General features: G+C 39.9%; 1 protein-coding gene across 1 annotated transcript in view; it reads left to right on the top strand.

Moving 5' to 3' along the window:
• COL27A1 (collagen type XXVII alpha 1 chain) overlaps positions 1-21,905 on the top strand; it is a 249,264-nt gene that overhangs the window by 185,540 nt on the left and 41,819 nt on the right. Inside the window, exons 36-41 of the mRNA XM_074211169.1 lie at positions 1,679-1,732; positions 5,892-5,999; positions 17,228-17,281; positions 17,383-17,490; positions 19,723-19,776; positions 20,993-21,046. Of these exons, the coding sequence (XP_074067270.1) occupies positions 1,679-1,732; positions 5,892-5,999; positions 17,228-17,281; positions 17,383-17,490; positions 19,723-19,776; positions 20,993-21,046 (432 nt within the window). The remainder of the gene's footprint in view (positions 1-1,678; positions 1,733-5,891; positions 6,000-17,227; positions 17,282-17,382; positions 17,491-19,722; positions 19,777-20,992; positions 21,047-21,905) is intronic.

Below are 21,905 nucleotides of genomic sequence, written 5' to 3' on the forward strand. Positions count from 1 at the left end.
ATGTGGGACCCTTCCAAGTATGAGGACCATGACTTTCAGTGTCTCTTAAAACTCCCTATTGATCTGTGGACTGCTCTCAGCTCAAACCAATTTAGCATAGCTGATTTAAATGTATCCTGACTAAGGGCCCAAACTATTCAAACCCACAGAAGGTGGGGATACTCCCTTCAGAGTGAGAGATAGGATCCAAACCAGAGGACACTGGCATTTGCTTTCACAATGTAATTCTCATGCATGGGAGCAGAAGGAGAGTATGTTTGAGTTAGCAAGTAGGCAGTAGTCATGCTTAGTGGAGCTGATGGGTGACTATACAATAGTCTGTTAAATGCCTTTACATGATTAGGTGTTGATTTTTTCTTTTACTTTTGTTTTAATTCTCAAAAGATCACTGGAGAAACAAAATGTTTATTAATGGATTTGTTTTTCACTCTAATCAAAGAAATTAAGGAGTGGGTGAAGAGAGGGTTAAGAGGGAGAATTCCAGAGGTGGAAAGGGAAGTCAAGTGAATTTACTATTATCTTTGGGACCTATGTCTCCAGACATAGTTACATAGATAAAAGACATAAACAGGACAAGTTGGATAGGACATGTCAGTGACTAGAGATGTAGGTGCATGTTGGAACCAGCTTATCCTGGCTTTCAAGATCTGATTGTTAAATTTTCAGTATAAGCATTTGTATGTTAAAAATCAGCAAATGCAACAAATTAGACTGTGATTTATTGTTCTTCTGATTACTTAGACTTAAGAAAGTATGATAGAGAAACTATTACTAATAGAGATTAAATATAAATATCTATTTGGGGGGAAGGAGACAATGGTTAAACATTTACTAGTATAGCTTTGAAAAACCAATCCTGAAGTTAGCAAGACCTGGATTCAAATATTGCCTGATATGTATAGACTATGTGACCCTGGGCAAGTCACTGAACAACCTCTTAGTGTCTCCATATAGATCCCTAAGTTGCCAAATAGCTGCATTAGTCTGCATTGGTAAAAGATGTTTTCTTACTGAAAGCTTCCTATACTAGTCCATGGGTCCTGTTGACCCTTCTGCTAAAATAAGGGGGAGGGATTGTTGCTGAGCTTTTCAAGGGAAACCAAATCCCACAGAGGGGAAATGATTTGCCTAAAGTTTCTGGAAAGAGTTTTATCTTTCAGGCTGAGTCCCAGACTTCTAAGTTAGATTTGGGGGATCTATTTCTGCCACCTATCAGTGACTTTTTGAGTAACCTGAAGGGTATATTAGGGCATTCTCTGATCGTTGGATAAATGAACTTAAGGCTAGTTGAAATGCTAGCTTTTGGTCCCTGAGGAACTTTGAATGGCAGGAAGAAGAGGGGGTGCTGCCCCAGAGAATGCATCTTGGGAAAGAACTAAAGCTGGAGATAAGCTTACAGAAGGAGATATTCTCTCCCTAACATAGCTTCTTCTATTTCTGGGCATATGATAATAATTTGAACAGTAAACTAGTAGTCACAAGTTTCTGAATTCAAGGCCTGGGTATTGTATGGGCAAGTCATTTCATCTCTCAAGAGTCTCCTTTTTCTACTCTGTAAAATGGAAAGAACAATGCCTATAGTATCTGTTTTGTAGAGTTGCTCAGAGGAAATGAAATAATGTGTTTAATTTTAAGTTCCAAATGCATGTGACTTTTTATGATTTTCTTATTCCCACAGGGAGAGACAGGGCTGGAGGGAGATAGTGGCCCAGCTGGACCTGACGGTCTGAAGGTATATGTTGAAATGGGTTTTGGGAGGAGGGAATGTTCCTTGAGCTAATTTTCTAGGACAGATTAGACCCTTTCCTTATGGGTTACTTGCCACCAGAATCAGACTCAATAAATTTCCATTTTATTTCTAAGGTATTACAAGGCATAAGGATTTATTGCTGGGAGAAACTTTGGAGATCATTTAAGCCATTTTATGTGAAAAGAAACTGAGTCACAGAGAGGTTGAGTGTCTTCCCAATGGTTACACAGGTAGTAAGCAGCTGAGTTGGCATTTAAGGGTCTTCTGACTTCAACTATGGTGACATCTAACTCCCTCAACTCTTACTTTTTGTCTTCTACAAACTCTTTGGGAATGCCATCTCTTTCTTCAAGGTGAGGGAAAGAAGTATGAAAATCCTCTCTCTCTTTTTTCTTGTGGCAGAAAGAAGATGGGTCATCTCAGTATCATGGCAGTTAGAAAACTGTTTGAGGCTGGTGCTCACTGGTTCCTCTCATCCTTATCCTCCTCCTCTTTGGCCATATTACCCAAGAACTAGTGATTAACAGCTGGCCTGCTTTTGAGACATGAAGGAAAGGAAGAGTTCCAATTTAGGGTACTGAGGTCCAAATAGAATCCAGTTCTCTCAATCTTTTGCCCCAATCCAGCTAACTTTTCTCCAGTTGTAGAATGGGCAGGAAAAATCTTTTCTGCTCCCAACAGAGGAGTCTGAACAAGCCCACATCTGTTTTGGGTACACTAGATTTTCAAAACCACATCAAGTTATTTTCAGATCGTTGAGCAATATTCAGATGTTTTTGGATGAAGCCTCTGTGTCTAGTCTCCTGGAACTGGAGTCTGCCTATCTATGAAGGAATCTCAAGCTACAAATAGGACAATCTCTTCTTCTGGACTTGGTCAAGCAGCCTTGGTCTCCTTTCCATAATAATTTTCCTATTTCTTCCACCACAATGAAGTTTTCTTTGCCTTTTCAATACCTTTCTATGTCCTCTTATCTCCATTCTTTTTGAAGACTTCTAGTTGGGTCCCAGGTCTTTGAACTAGAAAGAAACTTAGATCAACTAATCCAACTTTCCGTATTTTATGTGAAGGAAAACAGACTCAGAGAGGTTAAAGAATTTTCCCAATGTCACTTGGTAGTGAGAGCAGAACTTGAATTTGAACCTCAATCTTATAACTCTTATTTGAATTATTCCTGCTAATCCTTCTTTTTCTGTGGATGAATAAGTCTTTCAGTGACTGATCCCCTTGGTCTACTCCTGAGCTCTATAGGACTGAGAAGAACACTCCTGATGTGTCTTTTTAGTTTTCCAAAATTTTCATTCATGCATCTAAGATTCCTAAGTGACACCTAAGATTTCTTGTCTCCCCCATCCTCTTTTGCTTGAACATTTTCTGTCTTTGGTCAAGTCCTCTCCTCCAGCTGGGTTATCACTCCAAGCTCCTCTGTCTATATTTTCCTGCAAGAGTCTCTTAGCCTCCTTTCCCCCAACTTTGGGAGAAGCACTACATGGCATACTCTGACATGGAATTCTGGGAATAGAAAAGAAAAAAACAGTCATGCATCCCTCCCTTTGCCTTCTCTCCCACCCTGTAGAATTCCAGAAATCCCCCAGGCAGGAATCAATCATGAAATTTCCGGGCTCCCAGTCTTAGCTTGGAATCCTGGCGTTCCAAAGCCCTAGCCCTGTTCTTTCAGTTCCAGTCATTGCAAACTATGGGCAAACTCCAAGGTCTCAGAGAGTACTACTGCAGTGGAGCCCCTCAACTTTATTCTCCAGATGTCAGTCCTAGGAACCCAACTGACTTCTATTGGCTGATAGTTCTTTGAAAAATACTGACTCTTGCTCTGGCAGGCTTAGTAGTCTGATGGGACAAGGACTCAGCTGTACATTCAAGTTTCAAGTTCCAGTTTCAAAATTGCTAATAGAAGCATGGCATTGGAAACACTGCTCACTGTCTCTGGGTCCCTATTTTCTCATCTAATGATCATAATACTTGTCCCAACTCAACACTATTGGTGAAATTGAAGGTGGGATTTATACAAATCTTTTGTAATATAGTAGCATTATATTTTCACATCAGCATCTGATTATTTATATGTTGGTCTGAAGAGTTTTCTGTCAGTCAGAATTTCTTCTCCCTGGACAGTGCCTTCCCTGACTCCAATCTCTCATCTTACATCATTAGTTAAGCAGCAATTCACTTTCAATAGTCTTATCCTAAGGGATCTCCCCTATGTGATAATAGACATTTCAGTTAGGCCTTTGGGACTTTCCTTTAAGCTATGTAGTGAAAATAATATCCCATTTACAGATGGGGAAACAGAGGCACAGAGAGGCAATGCCACCTGTCTAATCTCATATCTAGTAAATGTAAAATGGAAATTTGAAGCCAGGCCTCCTGTCCAGAAGTCCTACATTCTTTCAGTCACTATGCCATTCCTCTTTACACTTGGTATAGTTTCTTAAGTCAAATTCTTGGTTCCTTTTGAGTATCATATCCCTTCATTACAGGGATCCATTATGAGAATAGATAATCTCTTGCCCCTTTGAGTTTTAACATTTTCATTCATTTTCCCAGTTTTCTTAGGTAGTTTCTCCAGCTTAGCTTTTGACCCATTTGACTTCTGATCATCCACTCTTCTCATAATTATGTCAGGGACCAGTCAGTTTCAGTAATTTTTTTTTCTCGATGGAAGGTTCTCTTTTTTTAAAAAAATTAATTTATATTCATTTAATAAGCATTTATTTTTGCTTTCAATTTAAAAGAAAAATGAACAAAACCTTTGTAACTTTAGTAGAAAATATGCATAGTCAAGCAAAGTAAATTCTCCCATTGGTCATGGCCAAAATATAGATCTCATTCTGTCATATTGTATCAGTTAGTTCTCTGGAGGTGAGTAGCATGGTTCATCATGTGTCCTCCTGAATCTTTGTTGGTCTGTAATTGAGCAGGGTTACAAAGTCTTTGAAAGCTGTTTACAATGTTGTTGTTGTTGCTAGTTTTCCTAGTCTTTTAGCTTCAGTAATGTTAATGAGGCCAAGGTCATGAGCTCAGCCCCTGTGTAAACCATAGACTGTTTACTATTACCCAGTTACAGGCTGAAACCCAGAACCCATCTGAAGAGAAGTATGTGGAGCTCTAGGAAGGAAGGCTGTGGAACCCTTCAGGGCTCATTTGGACTAACCCCTAGCAGCCATTCAGGGCTACCCTTAGTAGTCCACAGATTACTAGAATTCAAAAAAATCTTAGGGATCACCTAGTTCCTCTTCTCCACCTTTCTCCTTTCTGCCACAGATAAAGAACATGTTTAAACCAACTAAGCATAATTCCCATCCACCCCCAGATCATTAAAAAGGCACCATCCCTTCCTTAACTGTCATGACTTCATGCCATCTCATTCCATCTCTTTTTAGTTCTCACTAAGTCAGTCTCCAGTTGTCAGACCACATGTCAGTTCTCAGTGGCAGGCCTGTCACCCTCTATTTGAAATAAATACCCCCAAGAGTAATGAAAATGGCTCCCACCTGCCAGTGTGATTATTCTTTGGCATGGAATCCCATATTACTCACATCACTGCTATGGATTGGGTTGCACCTGCTATTTGAATGTAGTCTAGTTTGGGGAAGGAGGATATTTTCAAAGAAGAGTCTTTGATTAATTCAGGTATAAAGCAACCTAACCCTAAGGCTGACGGAGCATGCTTTATCTTTCCTACATCTCCGGGTCATCAGTAATTAGAGGACACTCAGAAATGAGATAAGTTAAGATGGGGGGAATGGTTAGGGGTTAGTTTTAAACCTTGACCCTGCTCAAAACTGATCTCATTCAGTCTGGGAGGAATAGGAGGAAACCATGGGACCAACACAGGAGGGTGGTATTTGAAGATTCTCCGCCCCCCCCCCCCCCGCCCCACTCCTTCAATGTCCTCATCCCACAGCTGGACAGCTCCTCTGTCTGGCCAAGGGCATTTAAAAATAATTATCATTATTACTCTTTTCTCAGCTGACATAGCTGCTATAATTCCATATGACTCAGTTTTAATTTTGAGAACAGACCATGAAATCATGGGTTGCAGGGCACCTCACTCCCCCCCCCATGAAGCAGTGCCCCCACATTATACTGGCTTGGATAAATTGATGCCTCTTTCTTTTCTCAGGGAGACAAGGGTGAGCCAGGCCCAGATGGTGAGCAAGGAGAGAAAGGCAAAGAAGGACTGAAGGGCAAAGAAGGTCCTCCTGGCTATCCTGGTATCACAGGTGTCCGGGTGAGTGAGCAGAGTCAGTCTGCTTATTTCCTTGTCACCTCTGTGTTTGCATGTGTCTCCTTCCCTTTTTCTGACTTCACTTGATGTCAATCCAAGAGACTCAATAGGGCATTTGAATTCTCTTGGCATGGTTTATAGACTGACATTCTGCCATCATAGTATACTTGTTTTCTCTAGGTCACAGAAGGATACTAGTTAAATTGTCTTGAGGCTAACTCTGTTGATTTGTTCAACAAGCCAACTAATCAGAATTTGATCCAACAGCGTCTTAAGGAAAGGGAATGATTTGGCCTTGTGGATAGGATCATAGAATTATTGATGGAAAGGACCTTGGAGATTATCCAATCCAAGCCCCCCATTTTACAGATGAGGAAAGTGAAGACTAGAGAGGCAAAATAACTAGCCCAGAGTTCCACAGTTAGTTAATGTTAAGGCAGGATTGTAACCCTGATCTCCTGGTTCCAAGTTCAGTATTCTACCCACTGTACCCTACTACTAGAAGGTTCAGAAAGCTAAGGTTCTGGAGTCTTTTTTTATCTGAATTCCAATTGTCAATGATTATAGTTTGCTCTTTTTCTCACAAAATTATGGAAATTGGAGCCTCATACTCCCACCAACCTCCTCATCACCATCACCACCACCACCACCACCACCACTACCACCACCCAACCACTCCCTAACCTCCCCCCCCTCACACAAAGAAATAGTTCTCTGAGTTCTAATGTTTTAGATAGCACACTTACTAACCATGGTTGCTAACCTTGGATCTTTAAAACTCAGAAAGATAAGAATCCATCAGAATTAGCCAAGGGAAGGGTCCTTGAATAAAGCTGAATCTCAAGAAAAAGTATCAATTTTCATAAAAAAATGTTAATTTGGTTCTAATTCCTATCCCTCCCCCCCAAATGCTAGATCTCAGGTACATGTGGGTAAATCCCAAGGAACTTGACTTATAGGATTATAAATAAAAAACTGGAAGGGATCTCAGAGGTCATTTAGTCCAACTCCTTCATTTTACATATGAGGAAATTGAGGCACATTTTAATTAAGTGACCTATCCAAAGTCTTGCATATATATAATAAGCATTAGATATAGGATATAAACCCTGGTCCAGTGTTCTTTCCACTGTACTTCCCAACTGAAGTGGGCATGGGACTTCACTGGTATATGGAGTTCTCCATGAATCCATCTCTCAGTTAAGACAAACACTTTCTCTGTAACTTAGAATCTCAGAAAGTTTCCTGGGGCAATGGGGCTTATAATGATTTGCCCAAAATCTTATCCAGTATTTATCAGAACCAAGATCTTTCTCACTCCTAAAGTTACTTCTCTAGTTACTATTCTATGTTGCATTTCCTCTATATTTTTTCAGTTGATGAGTTTATTTTTTCAAAAAACCAGCTCCAAGTTTTAAGGCTGGAATTGGGATGGTGGAAAGGATGGAACCATCTGCTTTACAGTATATGAGTGAAATATTCTGCCCTACTTTGTACCTTATGGATATGATTTAACCTAAGTATGAGACATAGAAAATTGTTTTATAATGGATTTCATTTACTCATTCAACTAACTTGCATCTTTACCTACTTTGTGTAAGGTCCATACCATGGTAATTTAGAAAAAGCATTAAAAAATCTTATGGTTTAGTTGGAGCAATAAAACACAGCAATGTAACTAGGGAACAAAACAAGTGAGATGGCTGGGGGAATGTTATCATTGTCTTATTTGAAAAGACTCTCCTTGGAGAGAGGGAATAGACTCAGATAACCCTCTTGGCCCCAGAGGGCTTAGTACTAGGAGCTATGGGTGAAAGGTGGGGGAAGCAGATTCTAGTTGTTTTTACAAACCTGTTTTTTCATAGAACTGACAAAAGGTAGGGGCAGCAGTGGGAGGAGGTACTAGAAACAGACCTTTAAACAGAGGCTGAGGGGGATACTCTTGAGTCAATTCCTCTTGGAAATTTTTAAAAAATCACAGAACCTCAGAGAACATTTAGTTCAACTTGTACTTTTAAAGGACTTGCCTCTGCGGAAATCTCTAATAAATAGCCATCTGCCCTTCATGTGGAGTCTTCCAAAGAGGGGAGATGAATTATCTCCCAAGGTAGATCATGGGACAGTTCTGATTCTCCGGAAGTTTTTCTTTAGTTCGAATCCAAATTTTCCTCTCTATAATTTCTGCCTATTGTCTTGATATATGCTCTTTGGGGGGAAAGCAAAAGTTCAGTCCCTAAAGGCAATGATCAAATCCCCCTTTCACCTTGCCCCAAGTATTCTCTTCTTCAGATTTAGGTCTTTAAACTGATCTTTTTCCTATGACATGGCCACCAGGCCCTTCAAGATCCTCATCAAACTTCTTTGAATACCCACTAGTAAGTGTCCTTTCTAAAGGTGTTGGAGAATAATTTCCTGTTGAGGTATTCATTAGACTTTGTTGTTTTCAGTCGTTTCAATATTGTCCAACTCATCATGACCCCATTTGGGATTTTCTTGGAAAAGATACTGGAATTATTTGCGAGTTCCTTTTCCAGTTCATTTAACAGATGAGGAAACTTAAGCAAGAGGGTTTAGTCATTTACTCAGGGTCACACAGATAGTAAGTGCCTAACACTGGATTTGAACTTCCTGACTCCAGACCTAGCATTCTACCAACTGTGTCATCTTGCTGCAACTATTCATTAGACTTCATGACCTCAAAGGCTTATTCAGCTTTGAGAATCTGTCAAGGTTCTATGATGCAAGTTAGTTGAATGAGTAAATGAAATCCATTATAAAGGCAATGTCAAGGTCCAATTCTGTGAAGGAATTTAAAGAAGACTGTGGGAAGACTTTAATGGGATCTTGATGGATCAACAAATAATCAGTAAGCATTCTTTAGGTATCTACTCTCCCTAGGTATTGGGGATTCAAAGGTAAAAATTAAAGCATCCCTGCTCTCATTGAATTTCTACTCTATCAGAGGGAATAAAAGTTATATGAGAAGACAGGGCAACCCAGGCAGGGCAAACCACATGACCCCAAAGACCTAGAGGGTTCTAGTTAGAAGAGGAAAGGAGGTTAGAGGTTGATCTGAAAGTTCTGCCATTGACATTCTCTTTAAGAGAGCTAGAAACCAGAGAGATGTTCTCATAGCCTCAAGTGGTTCACACAGACATTCCCTTTCCCGTTTACCCCTTTATGAAGATACTCCTAAGGGTCTAGGAGGTCCTGGGGTCTTTGGAGGGTACTCTTCTGAACTGGCTGCTCTCATTTGCTTGTCCCCTCTCTTTAACCTGACTGTGCTCTGTACATTCACAACTTCTCATACTGGATGACCCGTTGAGTCATTTAAAGTCATGTAGCCTCATAAACCTCCCCTTCCTTACCCATCAAATGAGAGCAGATCCTGGCCAGAGTTTGGCACCAGAAGGATATTTTCTCAGAAAAGTGTTCAGTTAACATTTTGATGATCCTTTTCTTCCCAAGGATGTGATTGCTGGGACCAGAAAGTCAGTTTTCTAGCAAATGTGATCCCTCCTGAGCTTGGCTAATGAATTTTATGGGTCTCCCTGTTCCCAGCCTCTCCAAACCTTCTGCCTTCATCACTATAGAGCAGAAATTTTTTTAACAAGCACCATGGAGCTAGAAAGAGGATTATGAATATAGTACTAGAAGCAGCCTTAGATATCACTGTATAACCTCTTCATTTGATAGTTGAGGAAGTTAGGGTCCAACAAGGTTAAGTGATTTGGCCAAGGTTATATGCATAGGATGTGGCAGAAGTTGGCTTTGAATTCTTTCTGTGACTTCAAATTCTATTTCCTCTCAGGGACCTTTGGAACCACCTAACATATTTCCCTTTCTTTTACAAAATGAAGAAACTAGCCAGATAACCATGGGCAAATCATTTTCCCTCTCTGATTCTTACCAAACAGAATTTTTGTAAAGATCAAGCCAAATGATTTGTGTATGAAAATCATTTGATAAGCCCTAAAGCAAACTACAAGCATCTCTACAACTTTCCAGCTTTCCTTGAACCCTTAACTGTTTGTAGCTTGGAAAGGGTTAATCTGGTATGGCTCAAATGTTAAATTTTAAAAAGGCAGAATCCCTTTGGCATTTGATCTGTGTTTAAAAAAAATAACTCCTCGGCTCTGTTTCTGATAGAGTCCTTGCCAAAACTGTAGCTGGGAAATGTAGAATTTTTAAAAAAATAAAATTTTATGGGCAGTTAGTGCCTGGGAATGAAATGTTGTCTGGCATCTCAAAAATACAAACATATATATATACACACATATACATGTATGTGTCACACACACATATATGTGTATATATGTATATATACATACACATACATATATATACATATATATATATATATATATATATATATATATATATATATATATATGCAGCCAAGATGCTAATTCCTTCTCAGAAGTCATATTTCATTAGGGAAAAAAATCTACAGCTTTCCATGTTTTTTGGCCTGGGGATATACCTGGTTATAACAACTGTGCAGCGTACACTGTGTGGGGTGAGTTGAAAGGGCAGGAGACCCAGAGGCACTCAGAGAGAGATCGCGTGTCTGATTGTGAATCTGAGTTTTGGCTCATCATCTTTGGATTCTTATTAGTTGAATCACTTTTTTTGACATAAGAATCTGTTGTTGTAATCTTTTATTTGATGAGAAAAAATTACCTCCCATGATTTAATAATCACCCAGCCATCTAGGGAGCAGCTCTGCCCAAAGAGAAGACCCATGACATGAAAAAATTGAAAATATCAGGTTCTGAAATCTTTAGAGAATGCTGTGCAACTGTTGGTGCATTGGGAGTATACCATAGACTCTGGGGTTTCAAAGATAATTAAATAGCATCATGAAATGTGTTAACCTTTTGAGCCACATTACAAATGAGATGTTTGTTGTCCCAGTTGCAACAAGAAGGTAAGGGCTCCATAGTGGAGAAGATGCACGCACACATCTGTGCGTGTGCGTGTGCGTGTGTGCGTGTGTGTGTGCGTGTACATGTGCGTGCGTGCGTGTGTGTGTGTGTGTGTGTGAGAGAGAGAGAGAGAGAGAGAGAGAGAGAAAGAGAGAGGAAGCATCTTACTTCTTTGCTAAGGGCACCGATCTGAGTTGGTCCAAAAGGATGAGGGTCATTAGAAAACAATTTCATTCAACACAATGGTTATATGTTAAATGTTTACTGTGTTCAAGTGTTCAACCACTCTAGTTGCTGAGAACACAAAGATAAATGCAACTCAAATTCTTCTGTCTAGGGCAACTGATAATCTAATGATAGGAGGAGGATAAATATGGCAAAAGCTATGATACAAGGGACAGTGTGATCATTTCACAGAAAAGTCCTGTTGAAGTGCTATGAGAATATATTGAAGAAGAAAAAAAATTTACCTTGTGATGGTAGGGAAAGTATGAGAAGAAGAGAAAAGAGGGTAGGAGAGGCTTCAAGGGAAGACTGTACCAAAATAGGGCTTTGAAAGAAAAAGGGCTTTCATTCAGAATTGAGAGAAGTGGAGGTGGTGAGAAAGTTTATTTCATGCATGGAAGATGGTAGGAATAGAGGTACGGCACAAGGTAGAAGCAGGCTGAAAGGAGTAGATATAGTTGTTCAGTTTGTCTGAAATATAGACTGAATAAAAGGTAGCAATATAAGATGAGTTTGAATGAGTAAGTCTGAGTCAGAATGAAGTGAGGGTCTTGAATGTTAGTCAAAAATTATTTAATACACAATGGAGATCCATGGAGTGAAGGGGTGGAGTAATTATTGATTCATTTAAAGATTATTGATTTATTTAAAAAGATTAGCTGTGGGGGTGGCTAGGTGGTGCAGTGGATAGAGCACCAGCCCTGGAGTCAGGAGTACCTGGGTTCAAATCCAGTCTCAGACACTTAATAATGACCTAGCTGTGTGGCCTTGGGCAAGCCACTTAACCCTATTTGCCTTGCAAAAACCTAAAAAAAAAAAAAAAAAAGATTAGCTGCATGAAGGTTGGATTGGAGAAGTGGTAGTCTATAAAGACAATGAAATTCAGGTCAGGAGATATTAAATGGTCCATTTTAAAAGAGGTGCATTGTTATAATAGGACTAGGAGGGAAACTGGGTATAAATGATACTAAAGAGGCAGAAACAATGAGACTCAGCAGTATGGGATCTGTGGGGTGAGGAAGAGAGAAAGATGACAGCCATGTGGGCTGGGGAAATGATGGTCCCTTTAAATGAAGTGGATGTTAACTTAGAGAATGAATTCCTAGAATCCTTTTAGGCTGAGGTCAGTAAGAATAGAATCATTTGATCAATTAACTCTTTTGCTGCTGAAAAACATTTTTTTCCTTTTGTTTCAGTGCTGAATAATTGTGCCAAATTTGGGCCAAAATATGAATTTCACAGGAGAGCAATTATAGTTGAAATTTTTTAGTTTCTTCTTAATTATCCTATAAATGAACCTAAGACAACTAAATAGCAAATAAAACATATATTTTTTCCAACATAAAATGTTCTGGCACTGAGTTAACAAATATTAAGTTCCTTGCCATATTTCAGGAACTGTACTAGGCTCTGAGCAAAAATATAAAAACAAAAAACTGAAATAATTTCTACTCTTAAAAAAACTCCCATTCTAATATCAGAACACAGAATGTTAGATCTGGAAGACACTTTGCAGAGAAGCCAGTCAAAGTCCCTCCTTTTATCTCCTCTAGAAACTGAACCTAGAAAGGGAAATGACTTTTTCAAGGATACACATATACCTCTATTTCAGCAAAAGTAAGATTAGAATCCAGGGTTCTTGACTCCCACTTAAAAAATGTGGTTATAATTTGATGTAGTTGCTTCAAGAATTAAAGGGGAGAAACACAAATGGGATAAAAGAAGGACTATAACTTTGGTTTTGCTGACATAAGGAACTCTTCCATTCAGCTCTATGATCTTCTCCAACTTCAAATCTGAGAAGTTACCTAGAGACCTGGGGCTAAGTCACTTCTTCAGGGTCACACAGCAAGTTGGTATCAGTCAGGGGCTGGAATCCAGACCTTCCTGGTTCAGGGGTTGCTTCTTTGTTAATTGTGTTAGGTTTCTTCTGATGGGGAAAAAATGAATTGTTGATTTTTTCCTTTGAATTTTGTTAGCATGATGATCTTGCTATTTTCCTAAATTCAGCTCAGCATCCTACAATGAAACTCTTTTTCCTTCTATATTCAAGAATCATTTCCCAGCAGCCAAAAACATTTTTCTCCCAAACAAACTGAAAAAGTCTTTCACATGTCACAAAAGGCCCTTCTTATAAACCCATTTATGTCAAACTCCTTCTATTAGAGGGGTAATTATATTTTCACTGGCCCCTAATTTGTTATTTCACTGAGGCTCAAAGTAGTACAAATTTACCCGGAGTCAATTAACTTTCTAAACTCACAGTCCTTTATAAGAGTTCAGAAGAGAAACAGATTTTATCAGAGTAGGATTTTTATGGTAGTGATTCCTGGTCTCTATGCTCCAGGATGATGGGTAAATCCTTGTCTGAAGATTTGCATTTTAGAGCCCAGCCCCCTGAAGGCAACAAATGAGGACTAGTCTTTCTTTTTTTTCAATTGGGTAGCAGAAGAAAGAACAGACACAGTCCAGGGTGGGGTGGAAAAAAGTCAATAAATAGCCCCAGGGAAGTGCCTCAGGAAAAAATGAGGAGGATGAGAGAAAGATCACTGAGATTGGAAAGAAGTTTTCTGATTGACCCATTTTCAGAAAGGTCAGTCGGGGCAAGCAAAGGGCATTTTAAAGGCCAATATCTGTTTCAGCAGTAACTTCATGGAACACAGAGACAGAGCAGGCAGTGAGAAAAGTGTCCTTCTGCCCTTTAGAGGGACAGAGCAAGGAAGCTGAAGATGACGTTGTCAGCGACAGCAGAGAGATATGGGCTGACCTCCTAAGCACAATGGGCCACTGTCAGGAAGGCATCTCTTTGGACTAAACCAACTCATCATTCCTGGACTCTCTGTGGATTCTACCCCAAATTGAAGAGAAGACAGAGAAGCTGTGACCAAATTCCAAGATCCAAGAAGGATAGCCCACTAAGGTGCACAAAAAGGCATTCTGGGAACTTGGAAGTAATAGAATCATGCCCTAGAAATGAAGGAAACTTTTATAGGTCATCTAGGTCAGCTCCTTCATTGTGCAGAGGAGTAGAATAAGATCTAGGAAGTAGAAGTGATTTGGCTAAGATCAAAGAGACAGTTGGTTGCAGAGCCAGCTCTAGATTCGAGGTTTTCTCTTTTTAGCACCTATATTCTATTGTACTATAAAGAGCAGGTGTTTATGCCTTTAGGCAGATGACTTCCAGATCTAGACATCCAGGCTTTTCCAGGTCCCCCCCCTTGCAATGGGGTTAAGTGACTTGCCCAAGGTCACACATAATTATTATGTGTCTGAGGTTGGATTCGAATTCAAGTCCTCCTGACTCCAGGGCCGATTCTCTATCCACTACACCACCTTGCTGCCCCTCAGACCCATATCTCTTAAGTGCTTTGCTGAACCTCTCTCCTACTTGTTTGGTAGGCACCTGTAGCTCAACATATTCAAAACAAATGCCTTCCTCCCTAAATCCATCCTGTAGAAGGCATCACTATCGTTCCCCATATCCAGGTTCACAACTTTAGAGCCATTGTGTGCTATTTCCTCAATCCCCCACATGCAATTAGTTGCCAAGTTTTGTTGTTTCTACCACCACAATATCTCTCACATGTACAGTAATATGATGATCACCATAGTTTTGGGGTCCTCTTCACCTCTTTTCTAGACTATTACAGTAGTCTGTTAATCAGGTTCTCTGATATTCTCTTTTCTAATTTTTCCTTAATACATATTCCAAAACCTTCTTCTTAAGATCGAAGTCTAATCACGTCACTCCCATGTTACTCAAAAATCTTAGTGATTCCATATGTTTCTAGGATAAATCAATCAACTAACATTTATTAAGTGCCTACTATATGCCAACATTGGAGATTCAAAGAAAGACCTTCAGACATAGGGGACAGGCAGCAAAACTATTCAGTAAGGAGATGGTGTCATGTTTGAAGAATAGTATTAAAAGCAATGTGAACAATCTCAGAATATGTGAATGGGAGTAAGGTGTAAGAAGCCTGGAAAGGTAGGAAGAAGCCAGGTTTTGAAGAGCTTTAAAAGTCAAATAGAGTATAATAGCATAATTGTTTCTGGAGGTCATAGGTAGTCACCGGAGTATATTAAAAGTAAGGAGTGATGTAGTGAAACCTATGCTTTAGGAAGGTCAATTTGACAATTGAATGAAAGTGACTGCAGTGAGGAGAGTCTTAAGGGAGGGAGTCCAAATGGAAGACTTTTTCAATGGCCTAGATCTAAGATGATGAAGGCCTGCCCTGTTATGGTTACAATGAATACAGAGAAGGGTGAGTATATGAAAAATGTCATGAATGTAGAAATAACAGGGTTCGTTTGACACCTGATTGGATGCAGGAAAGAACAGTCAAGGATGATACCTAGGTTGTGAACCTGGGTGACTGGGAGGATGATGGTACCTTGGATGGCAGTAGGGACAGTATTGGAAGAATTTTTGGGGAAAATATATGAACTATATTTTGGATGTGTTGAGTTTAAGATGGCTTCAGAATATCCAATTTGATATGTCTAATAACAGTTTGGGATATGAGACTGGAGAGAGAAATTACATCTGTACAAGTAGATCTGTGAGTCATCTACATTAAAAAGAAAAGCAAAAAAACAAATAGAAAAAAAATTGAGACCACCAGAGCTGATCAGATCACCAAATGAACTACTGTAGAAGGATAACAGAGTCTAGGATAGAGTCATGGGGAACCCCCAAAGATAAAATATAAACTTCTTAGTCTAGCAGTTTATAACCCTTCACAATCTGCCCAAATTTGTCATCTTATAGATGGGGAAACCAGTAAACCTCATGTGGAGGGCAGAGCCAAGATGGTGGGATAAAGACAGAATAAACCTCATATGCATGAAGGGGTTTTGTGTTAGTGAAGTCCTGGTAAATAAGTAATCTTACATTAACTTGACCCCATGAAGTTAAAGAAGAAAGTATTTTTGTCATCATATTACAATCAAGAAAATAGATGCTTGCAGGGCTTGCAACTAATATACAACATAGCTAAATATCCAGAAAGAAATCTTTTGCTTCCAAAGCCATGACTGTTTCCACTTAATGTCACTAGATGCCCATGGAGTTATTTGGGTTCAGTAGATTTCCTATAATACAGGAAACCCAAAGGGCATTGGTTTTCCTAACTTAGATTCTCTTTTAGCTTTCCATGGATTTCACTCCATGAAAGCTGATAATGTTTGTATTACATTGACTTCTCCAATTCCATGCCTTTCCTGAATCACTATCCAGATTGGCTTGCTGATCTTCTGACATCATGTTCTAGTACCTACTGTCACTTGGGCTTTATACTTGGGAAACCAGACCCCCTTTTCAGAAAAGGCCAGCCCTGATAATATCTCATGGAACTTGACTTGCAGAGACCTCTCTGCTAAAAGCTATCTATAGGATCTGTCAGGCTTAGGAAAATCTCATCCTTTAGTCTCAGTCAAGTCAACCAGTAGAAATTTTCATATCACCACCGTTGCAAAAGTCTTAATTCTGTACATCTCAAAACAAAAGTCTGAAATGAAGAGATACAGATTAGGGGAAAGTCAATTTGCAATATTTTACCATCAGTTTAAAAATTCACATGCACCTTGGACTTAAAATTCCCTTCCACCCCTGCTGTCCTGTTGGACTTGGTGCAAAGGCAAATAGATTATATTTAAGAATTTAATAAATGTTTCCAGCTTACCTTTGAGAGAGGAGAACTTGCTCCTTCTGCATCCCATCTAGTGACTTGAGTACTCCAATTCATATTGTACCTCATTGCTTTTCAATATGCCTAACCTAGGGCTAGACTTTTTACTTAAGTTTACCTCTACTTAAGATACCTCCAGGTATCTGTTATTTCCTGGCTGCTGATGAACATGAGTTGAGTACATGTTGGAGTACTGAACCTTCTCAGAACCAACTCACCAGGGCATCTAGATACTCATAGTCTTAGTGAGGGATTAATTGTATTTTCATAGATCTTCAGGAAAAGTAGAATATGTGATGAGGTGGGGGTGAGGGCTTGGTGAGAATCTGTTGAGTTTTCCATTGGATAAATCGCATTTCTTTCTTGGTTCGGGTTTTCATCATAGGGTCCAGAAGGAAAACCAGGCAAACAAGGCGAGAAGGGACGAATGGGACCCAAGGTAGGATGTGCCACCTTTTTCTCCATGCAAGTACTGGTCTTCCCCTCATTCTTATAACAGTCCCTGAGGGAATTACAGTTTATCTCCCTTTACTCTTTTAGGGTGCCAAGGGCTACCAAGGACATCTTGGTGAGATGGGTGTTCCAGGAGATCCTGGACCAGCTGGCAACCAAGGCCCCAAAGGATCTCGGGGCACTCTGGGACCAACGGTGAGGATGGCCCTGCTGCCATGGGAGGCTTGAGTTCAGAAGGTTCAATGAATGGGTAGAGAGGGAAGAGACCAGTTTGAAGGAACCATTTGTGCTTGAAGGAGGTGGCTTAGGGTCCAAATGTAGTTGGTTCCTCTGGCACTAATGTTGAAGTCTCATCCAGCTGTTAGAAGAACAGCTGAGAGGGTTTCATGGTGATGGCTCTGGTTGAACGGAGAGCATTGGACTTCTCTATGCAGCAACTGTGAGGAACTGACCTTTTAGCTGCAGGATGATGATGGTCTGGAGTTTCCTCTGAGAAAGGCCCAAGCTCACTTGAGCCTTTGTGAGCCCACATTACATCAACCTTATTATCTCACTCAGGGATCTATGAACCAGACAGAGGGTGGGCTGGCACTTCCTTCTGTCCCTTATCAAACAGAGCAGGGGAAATCCAGAAGCCAACCAGTGCAGAGAACAGAAAGGGAATAGAAACTATGGGCATGTCAATTCCTGGGATGAGAACCAAGAGAAGAGTCAGTGAAAGAGAATAGCTAATGAAGGTCATCAGGTCTAGCGCTGTCTGTATTTCAATGAGGAGCAGGGATACCTGCTATATTAACTTTTACTGTTTCCTGTAACTTGGTAACTTTCTCCTTTTGTTTTTTTATTATCTTAAGCCCTATCTTGTCACTACCTGGAGTCACTACTAGTTTTTTAAAAAAAGTTTAGGACAAAACAAACAAATTAAAAGAGAGCTTTATGTTTCTTTGAAAGTCAGCAGAGAGGAGGAGTTGTGACTTGTTTATCTGAGCCCTTGGGTGAAGAGGAAACTGGGTAGAAGTGTTGAGGCTGGGGATAGCAGGGAGCAGAAGACTGTCAGTACAATAAATCTCCAAGAGAGAAGAATGTGGGATTCTGGGGTTTCAGAGGTATTCCCAAAACCTCTTAATTGGCAGGAGAGTTCACAGTGCACCACACTACCCAGTGGAAATCTAGAAGACCTTTCTCCCTTAAACAGTGTAACCCAGATCTGTTGAATTCTGTCTTTTTTTAAAATATCTTGTCAAAATTTTTGCTGGGAAGTGGATTAAAAATAGTTGTCAGTTCTTGCCAATAAATTTGGAAATGGGTTCAAATATTTAGATCCTATGTGGAAAATTCACATCATGAGATCATGGAACTAAAACTGGAATTGAGTTCAGAGTCCATCTAGTTAAACCTCCTCATTTTATAGATGAGGAAACTGAAGCTCAGTGAGATTATCCACCTCCAAAGAGGTTGCTTCCATGGAGAAAGGTTGTGGAGGTACAGATCTCTATCTCTTTTTCTATCTCCTCTGGGCTAATATGATAACAGCAATAATGATAAAAAATAATAGCAATGACAACTGATGTTTTAAAAGTACTTTAAAGATTGCAGAGTACTTTACTTGCATTATCTAATTTGATCTACATAACAATCATGGGATAGAAATGCTATGTACTATTCCCTAGTTTTACAGAGGAGAGAACTAAGGCACAGAGGGATTAAGAAACTTGCTACTGGTCACAGCCAGTAAGTGTCCAAGGTGAGAGTCAGATGCAGGTGTTCCTGATTCCAAGTCCAGAGTTCTGTCCATCATTTAGGTATAAATCTCTCTGATGGTTGGTAATATGGAGGACATAGCTTAGGATCTGGATTTTTTTTTTTTAGTTTTTGCAAGGCAATGGGGTTAAGTGGCTTGTCCAAGGCCACACAGCTAGGTAATTATTAAGTGTCTGAGGCTGGATTTGAACTCAGGTACTCCTGACTCCAGGGCCGGTGCTCTATCTACTGTACCACCTAGCTGCTCCCTAGGATCTGGATTTCTTGAGTTTCCCAATGAAGCTGTAGTTTGAAAAGCTACTAGAGCACCGGCCCTGGAGTCAGGGGGACCTGAGTTCAAATCAGACCTGAAACACTTAATAATTACTTAACTGTGTGACCTTGGGCAAGTCACTTTCACCCCATTGCCTAGCCAAAAAAATAGAAAGGCTAATAAAAAAGCAAACCAAGGTCAATGGAGGACTATATGGACCTGAGGATAACTCTTCAACTCAATCACTATCTGACTGAAGCATTTAGTTTCAAAACAGTGAAAAAGACTAGAATAGCCTGATTACTTGACTTGCCCTTGAGAGGGAACAACTCCCCAGCCAAGGTCTTGCTTTCCAAGTACTACACAGTAAAAATAAGCATTTTATTTTTTCTTCCCTCCAATTCTTTCCATAGGGTGCTCCAGGAAGGATGGGAGCTCAAGGAGAACCTGGATTACCTGGCTATGATGTAAGATAACATTTAAATTTTTTTTAAAAGTCCCTCATTTCTCCTTTCCTTGAGAACTCTGTCCTGCTTCCAGTGATATATTGTATGTAAGTTTGCACTTGCCAGAAAAGAAAGAGGAAATAAGAAGAAATGGTAAAAGGGAAAAGGAAGGCCCCTTTGAACCATACAAACGGTTCAAACAATGGCTCCTGAACCAGTTTATGGAATAGTAACTTGTTGGTAAATATCCCACCAGGACCAATTTATCAATTTGGTGAAAATATGGTATCAAAATCACTTCAGAGTGTACTAGAGAAAAGAGAAAAATAGAAGCTGTGAAGGGAGAGACAGGGGAAGTGATAATATATCACATAAATACAGAAATGGGAGAAAAGAAATCTGGAGCAGAGAAGGAAAGGGGATAGGATGGGGGGGAGATGAATAGAGTAAGGAGAAAGAAGAGAAATTAGAGGAGAGGAGGAAAATGAATTAAAGCATAGAAGAAGGAAACATAGAGGTGGAGCAAAGTAAGAGAACAAGCAAGAAGAGCTGAGATGCTAATGATGCATGGTAGGGTATAGGAAAGTTACAGAAGCATGATAGGCAGTTTGAGACAGTTGTGACATGCTTAGGATGAGAGATGGGTTCTATCAAGTCTCTCCAGATTAGGGACACATGTTCAGCACTAGCTCAAAGGTATTGCTTTCCCATCCAGTGTAGCAGAAGCAGTATTGCAGCAGTATTCCACCTGAGTTATCCAGGTAAAGCTCAGTTTCACTGATACGCTGGTTGGATGGTTAGTCTGAGTCATTCTGGCTTCAGGTCCAAAGAGGGGTAGGGGGGAAAAGAGAGGAGCACAAATTATGGACGAATATTTAGAAGCATGTTATCTAGAAGCATGAGTGCCAAAGACCAACTCTAAGGTGTTCCTTGTGCCAAATAACCTAAAGCTGATGATAGAACTCACTGAGAAATTAGTCACAGAGGTATGGAACTTCCATGCCAGAAGGACCTTTCAAGATCCCCTCAATTTTACAATTGAGGGAATTAGGCCCAGAAAATGGAAGTCTTGCCAAAGGTCAAACAAGACTTGATGATAGAGCTAGAATCAGAGCCCATATCTTCAACCCAGTTTCTACATTTCTGACTTCTCTTCCTCTCTCCTTTTTTTCACTAACTTCATTAATTTCTGATCCCCTGGACAAGAGACACTTATACTGTATTCTATTTCCTGCAGGGACACAAAGGACTACCAGGACCCATTGGACCACCAGGGCCAAAAGGCGAGAAGGTGAGTATAACCCCAGCTTCTGGAGAGAACTAAGGGAAAGACAGACCAAATTCTTGAAAGTGAAATCTATGGTACAGGTAGAGTACACATGACTTTAAGATGCAAGGAAAGCAGTGAGCTCATTGGCCTCTGTTACCAGCACATTACTGTAACAAGGAATAGCAGACATAGAGAACACCAATAGGTCTCTTTGGATTGCTGTGTTCAGAGAAGCCATGTGGAGGAGTAGAAATAGTATTAAATGGGGATTAGGAGGATCTGGATGGGAGCCCTACCTCTTTCCTCTTTCTAGTAGTAAATGTTACCTTGGGTGAGTCACCAAACCTCAGGTACCTCAGATGTTAAATGCGGATAAAACTTCTTGTACTATCCAAGGCACTGCCCTCTCAATGTACTCCAATACTTCAGAAAGACTTGGGTTCCAATATTATCTTAGGTACTTACTGTCTTATGATCCTGAGCAAATCATTTAGCTTCTTTAAGCCTCAGTTTCCTCTCCTGTAAAATGAGGAAGCTCAATTAAATGACCGTTTCAACTCTTAGTCGATGATTCTATGACCCCATCCCCAGTCCCAGACTTTGAGCCTTTTCACCTGTTTTGTAGCTGAGCCCTACTGCAAGTATTGTTTTCCTCAGTTGGACAGTTGGACTGATCTCTTCAAGAACAAGATTGTCTCAATTCTCTGTTTATATCCCCTAGTACGTAGCATAGTGGTCATATTTTTTCACTCATTCATTGATTCATTCAAATTATATATATAATATATATATAATCACTTTGAAAGCCTCGAAGCATCATTTAAATAGCTATTACATGCATAGAACAGTGGATAAAGAGTTGATCTCAATTAAGACCTGT

The sequence above is a fragment of the Macrotis lagotis genome, chromosome 1 (assembly GCF_037893015.1).
Source record: "Macrotis lagotis isolate mMagLag1 chromosome 1, bilby.v1.9.chrom.fasta, whole genome shotgun sequence".
Lineage (NCBI taxonomy): Eukaryota > Metazoa > Chordata > Mammalia > Peramelemorphia > Peramelidae > Macrotis > Macrotis lagotis.